General features: G+C 56.8%; 1 protein-coding gene across 1 annotated transcript; it reads left to right on the top strand.

Annotated features, from left to right (window-relative positions):
* The first annotated feature begins 501 nt into the window (after nucleotides 1–501).
* MIR1915HG (MIR1915 host gene) lies at nucleotides 502–3,672 on the top strand. The gene is given in 4 exon segments (XM_017869181.1): nucleotides 502–1,369; nucleotides 2,168–2,379; nucleotides 2,382–2,472; nucleotides 2,474–3,672. Coding segments are annotated over 4 exon segments (657 nt in total). The 5' UTR covers nucleotides 502–1,070; the 3' UTR covers nucleotides 2,529–3,672.
* Nucleotides 3,673–4,754: the final 1,082 nt, after the last annotated feature.

The following is a 4,754-nucleotide window of genomic DNA, read 5'->3' as shown; positions in this document are numbered from 1 at the left end:
TTAATTATTAGGAGCTCAGTAATCACCAAATAAACTCTAAGCTTGGAGGTTAAAAATAGACGGCTATCTTCATGTTCAATTATACAGTATCAATTACTAATACAACTGATGTTTCAGTGTCTCAGCGAGACCAGATACCATCTTCTATGGAGATATCTTGGTATTAATTAATGACTGCTTTATTCTCATTATTCACAAGGAAAAATAGGGGTCGTGTCACATTAAAATTAAGATTATCTTAGTTTATCTGGGCTCTTAAACAAGGATCATTCAAAGTAATTATATTTTGAATTAACCGACGTAGGCAATTTATCTCTTTTTTGTTTGTTTGTTCAAAGACAGGAAAATAAAGATCAGAAATAAACAAAGTTTCATTTTGAAGATAGAAAGAACCAAACAAACATGTCTTGACTTTTGCAATATTTCCCTTGCTAAAGGGGGAATGAGGGAACTGTAAAAGACGTGACTTTGCAAAGTCAAGTCCTTTTTAAAAGACTCGGATCGAAATTCTTGCTATGCAACAAGGATTCAAGTTTGATTAATTTTCTGCAAGCGACGTGACAGCGGTGTTTTAAAAGATTAATTAAAATTGAAGTGATACGGAGCAGGAATTCAACCTGCAGAGGCGTCCCTGGCGCCTTAGGGGGCTTTGCAAGCGAGTCCCAAGCCCGAACTGCGGGCTTTCCCGAGCCTGGGACGCAACTCCCCGTCTCCTGGAGAGGAACGCGGAATTTGGCAGGGCGCCCGCCTGGCCGCCTGGCATCCTGAGCTGGCCGCCAGCTCTCGGGGGGTGGGGCCGGGGTGTGTCCTGGGGAACCCGCTGCTGAAAGAACAGCTAGCGCAGCTCGCGACGAGCCCAGTGAGGACCAGGGTCACGCCGAGAGACCGGAGGGGGCTCCAGGCAGCCTGGAGCTGACGGCGCCGGGCTGTGTCCTCTTCACCTGGGGGTGGGGGGTGGTGGCACGTACTTTGTGACCCGGCTGGTGCAGAGCCCCCTCTACCGTGGGAGTTTGCAGGGGTGTGGGGGTGTGAGTGGCGCTCCGCGGACTCGCGTCTACAGTACAGAGGACATGCAGGGTTCGGCCGGGGGGCGGCTGCACCGGGGCCTGCCTCGTGGACCTGGACTCGGGACTCCGGGCGGCCCTGCCCGGTGCCATTGCCTCAGCCACGTCTCCCACCTCTCTGCTCGGTTTCCCGCCCCACCTTTCCCTTACTCCCGCATCCCTGTCCCCTCGCTTCCCTCCGCGACGCCTCCATCCGAGTATGAAACGAAGCTGAACGCATTGGTAACTGTGCTCAAGAAGATACAATCGCGGGAGCCCTCAGGGTGGCGCATGGCGGAGAGGCGACGCGGGTGGCGCTGCAGAGGGTACGGTGGGGGGCGGGGAAGAGGGGGGCGTTCGCGTGCTATTAGCTTCCCCAGGGCGCGGACCACGGTGTCCCCTTCTCTCCAGCTGGGGGTCTTGGGTCCTGGCGCTGAGAGGGCGCGCCTTGCCTCGCTGCCCGGGCCGTGCACCCGTGGGCCCCACGGCGACGCGGTGGGGGCGGCCCTTGCGACCTGCGGCGGCGCCAGGAAAGCCCTGCCTCTGCAGCGGGTCCCAGGGGTTGGGGCCTGGAAGGGTCCCTGGGAATGCTCCGCGCCGAGAAGGCTCTGTGGTTTCTCCTCCCCCACACGTCTCCCTGTCCTCCCCTCTTCCCGGGGACCTCGGAGGTGGCGGGGAGGTGGGAAGGCAGGCGGGCTTGCAGACCGTGCAGGCTGGGGAGCCGGAGCTCGGGAGCTGGGGGAGTCCGAGTGAGAACGGAAGCACGCGATGGAAGGGGCCAGGGGAGAGGGGGACGGCACCGGGGAGGGCTGGGGTGTAGGGCAGGCGACAGTCCCTTCCCCTCCGAGTGGCGCGGGGGACCTCTTCCCCGGGGAACCCCCACCCAGCCGTTCCCAACCTCGAGAACAAAGGGTCTGGGAAGCACGGTCGGGGTCGGGGAGCGGAGGTGGAGGGAGGCAGGAAGGCAGGCGGTGGGGGTAGGGGAGGGCGCCTCCCCACGTTTCCTCTCGCGGCCGAATGATGGAAAGCTCCCTCCTGCAAACGCCTCACTGAGGCCGCTTCTAAATCCGGGAGGGCTCGGGTTCCTTACCTAACGGCTGCACTTCGATCCCTTCCTCCCCCAGCGTCCCCACCCCCTCCGGGAACCGGGGCCCCGGAGCTGCCAGGCCCGCTGCACGCGGCGGCGCGGGAGAAACCACGGGACAGCAGCGACCCCTGCAGGTACCGGGCGCCTCCACAGCCGCTGCGCCAACCCTACTCTTAAGGTGGCACCACCGGGTTCCCAGCCCGCGTGCGCGGCTCTCGTGGTCCGCAGCCCACAGCCCTGGCTCCATCGCTGCATGTCTCCCTCGAGCAGCGGGCCTGACCGTCTGGAACGGCCGGAGTGTGCTAATCCCTGCTGCTATCTGCTTGATCCCTTGACCCTACCACCTGCAGGACTTCGTCCGCGGATGCCCAGCTAGCGATTTCGACAGCCGAGATTGAAAATTCCCTGCGAGTGTATGAGGATGCGTAAGTCTCGCTTAAGGGAGGAACGACCAGAATGGCATTTCTTTAAGCCTAAATCAAATTTTATTTTCGTTTATAAAAGCAGAAGGCCAGCAGGAAAGGGTCGCGGAGGATTGGCACGACCACAACCGTAGGACTCTTGGATACAAGTTTTTAGGGTGAGACTGGGCGGTCCAGGGTTCTCCTTCGGCGCTCCCATCTCGCAAACTCGTGGGCAGGTGCAGTGCTAGAGGCCGGGGGCAACGGCGGACCCGCAGGGTAACCTCGTCTCGCGCACCTCTCGAGCCCCCAGCAGCAGCCCACTCTGTCCGCATGCTTTGTTTATTTGGTGACACCAGGGAAAGTGGAGAAGATCGAAGTGCAGTTTTTCTTTTTTCTTTATTTTTAACGGAATGGTATTAAGTTAATGGTATGTGTATGTGAACTTATGGTATGTGTATGTAAATAGTATGTGTATGTGAACCCACAATCTCTTGGAAATAAATGTCCTCAGCGAACTCCAGATTTCTAGGGGAAACCTACGTGCCCAGAGCAGGAAACGCACAAGCCAATCCAGGTTCCGGTGCCATCCGCAGTAAATTCCCTGCCTTTTGCTCCAAATTCCTCCGCTGCTTCCAGGAGAGCGACCCCCGGGACTCCCGCACACCCAGGACCGGGAGCGGCGGAGCAGAGGGCGGGTGCTAGGGCGCGGGGGAAGGGAGGCTGCCTGCGGACCTGGGGCGCGCAGTTTCCCAGCACCGTGGGAACCTCCAACCCCGGGGCTCTCGGCCTAGGCTCCGCCCTGCCAGGCCTGGGGCCTAGCGGCCCCCCTAGTGGGTCCTACCGCGGGGAAACCGAGTCCGCGAGCGGGTCTGGCCGCCGCGAGGGAAGCTCGCCTGGGCAAGTGCCCCGCGGGGTCAGACCCTCCCCAGGGGTTGCAAACCGCAAGCGAAAGTCGAGAGGGGCTGGAGCTTTTCCTCTAATCCGTTTTACACTGTGAAAACCGCAAGCCTGTCGCCCAGGCGGCCACTTTTAAATTGGGAAGCAAATAGACGAAAAACCAAAACAAACGTAGGAGCAGACTTTTCCCAGCTAAGTTTCCCCTCAATAAAAACCTCGCTTTCTGGGAAAGAGAGAAACTAATCCGCGCTCACATTTGCTGTCTTGGAGATTCTAGGGGCACTGGGTCGCGCAGGACGCGCGGCGACAACCCCAGTGCGCATGGAGCAGCCTGGACTGTGCCCCTCTCACCACCTCCTTCCCAGGCTTCTCCGTGCTTCGCTGTCCACTGGGGTCCCGCCTCTCCACGGGTCACGCCGAGGTCATATACTCCTTGCAAGGGGTCCGTGCTTTCTCGTTTGGCCTGAAAGGCACATGTTGGCGCTCGATGTTGAGGCACAGTGTGTGGTGCGCGTTGATTTGTCTGCTGATCTGGGTTTCTTCCAAGCACCGGGCAGGAAGTGTAGGGGTTTGGGTCGCCAGTCCAGGGGCTCGGGAAACCTCCAGGCCAACCAGAAGAAACGCTTGCAGACACCTTTCTAACGTCACAGTTTCCCCCAGGGGAAAAAGCAGAAGTTGCCGGGCACATCACTCAGCACCCGGGCAAACTCTCCACTTACCTCGCGCCCTGCTAGGGAGTGCTGGGGGCCTTCCAGGAACCCCTAGATGAGCAAGCAAAGCCACAAGAAGTGGGGTAGGGAACGCTCACCAGATAAACCATGCGCCAGACTTAATCAGCCTGTAATGAATACTTTAAATCTAGGCCAGGTGGGCTGAGTCTTGGGATAGTGAGCGTCTCCTTCCTATGTTGATGTATTAAGGATTCCATGTGGACAATTATTTTTAGTCAAATTTGTGGTCCTGGAGATAGAAAGAGGAAAAGAAGAGAGAAGAAAGACAGAAGAGCTTTATTGTTTTTATATTAAAGAAAAGAACCTAGAAAAAAATGCTTGGTTAAATTGTGGAGAGGAAGGGAAGGAAGGAAAAATGAAGGCTTTTCTTCTTTGTTCTTTAAAAACCCAAGCACTTTCTTTCAGAATCAAAATGTAGAGAGGCAGTCAGTCTTGGAGCATGTTGCATTTGAGGATACTATTCATTAATTCACTTTTAAAGCATTCACTGAGTTGAGCACAGTTTTAAAAAGGTTCTGTCTTACCCAGATCCTGTTTGAAGCTCAACTCATTTTGATTGAAAGAGATTTGAGGCCGGGCGCGGTGGCTCAAG

This window comes from Rhinopithecus bieti, unplaced genomic scaffold, assembly GCF_001698545.2.
Source record: "Rhinopithecus bieti isolate Rb0 unplaced genomic scaffold, ASM169854v2 scaffold_3043, whole genome shotgun sequence".
NCBI classification, from domain to species: Eukaryota; Metazoa; Chordata; class Mammalia; order Primates; family Cercopithecidae; genus Rhinopithecus; species Rhinopithecus bieti.
This window is presented reverse-complemented; position numbering and strand designations above follow the sequence as displayed.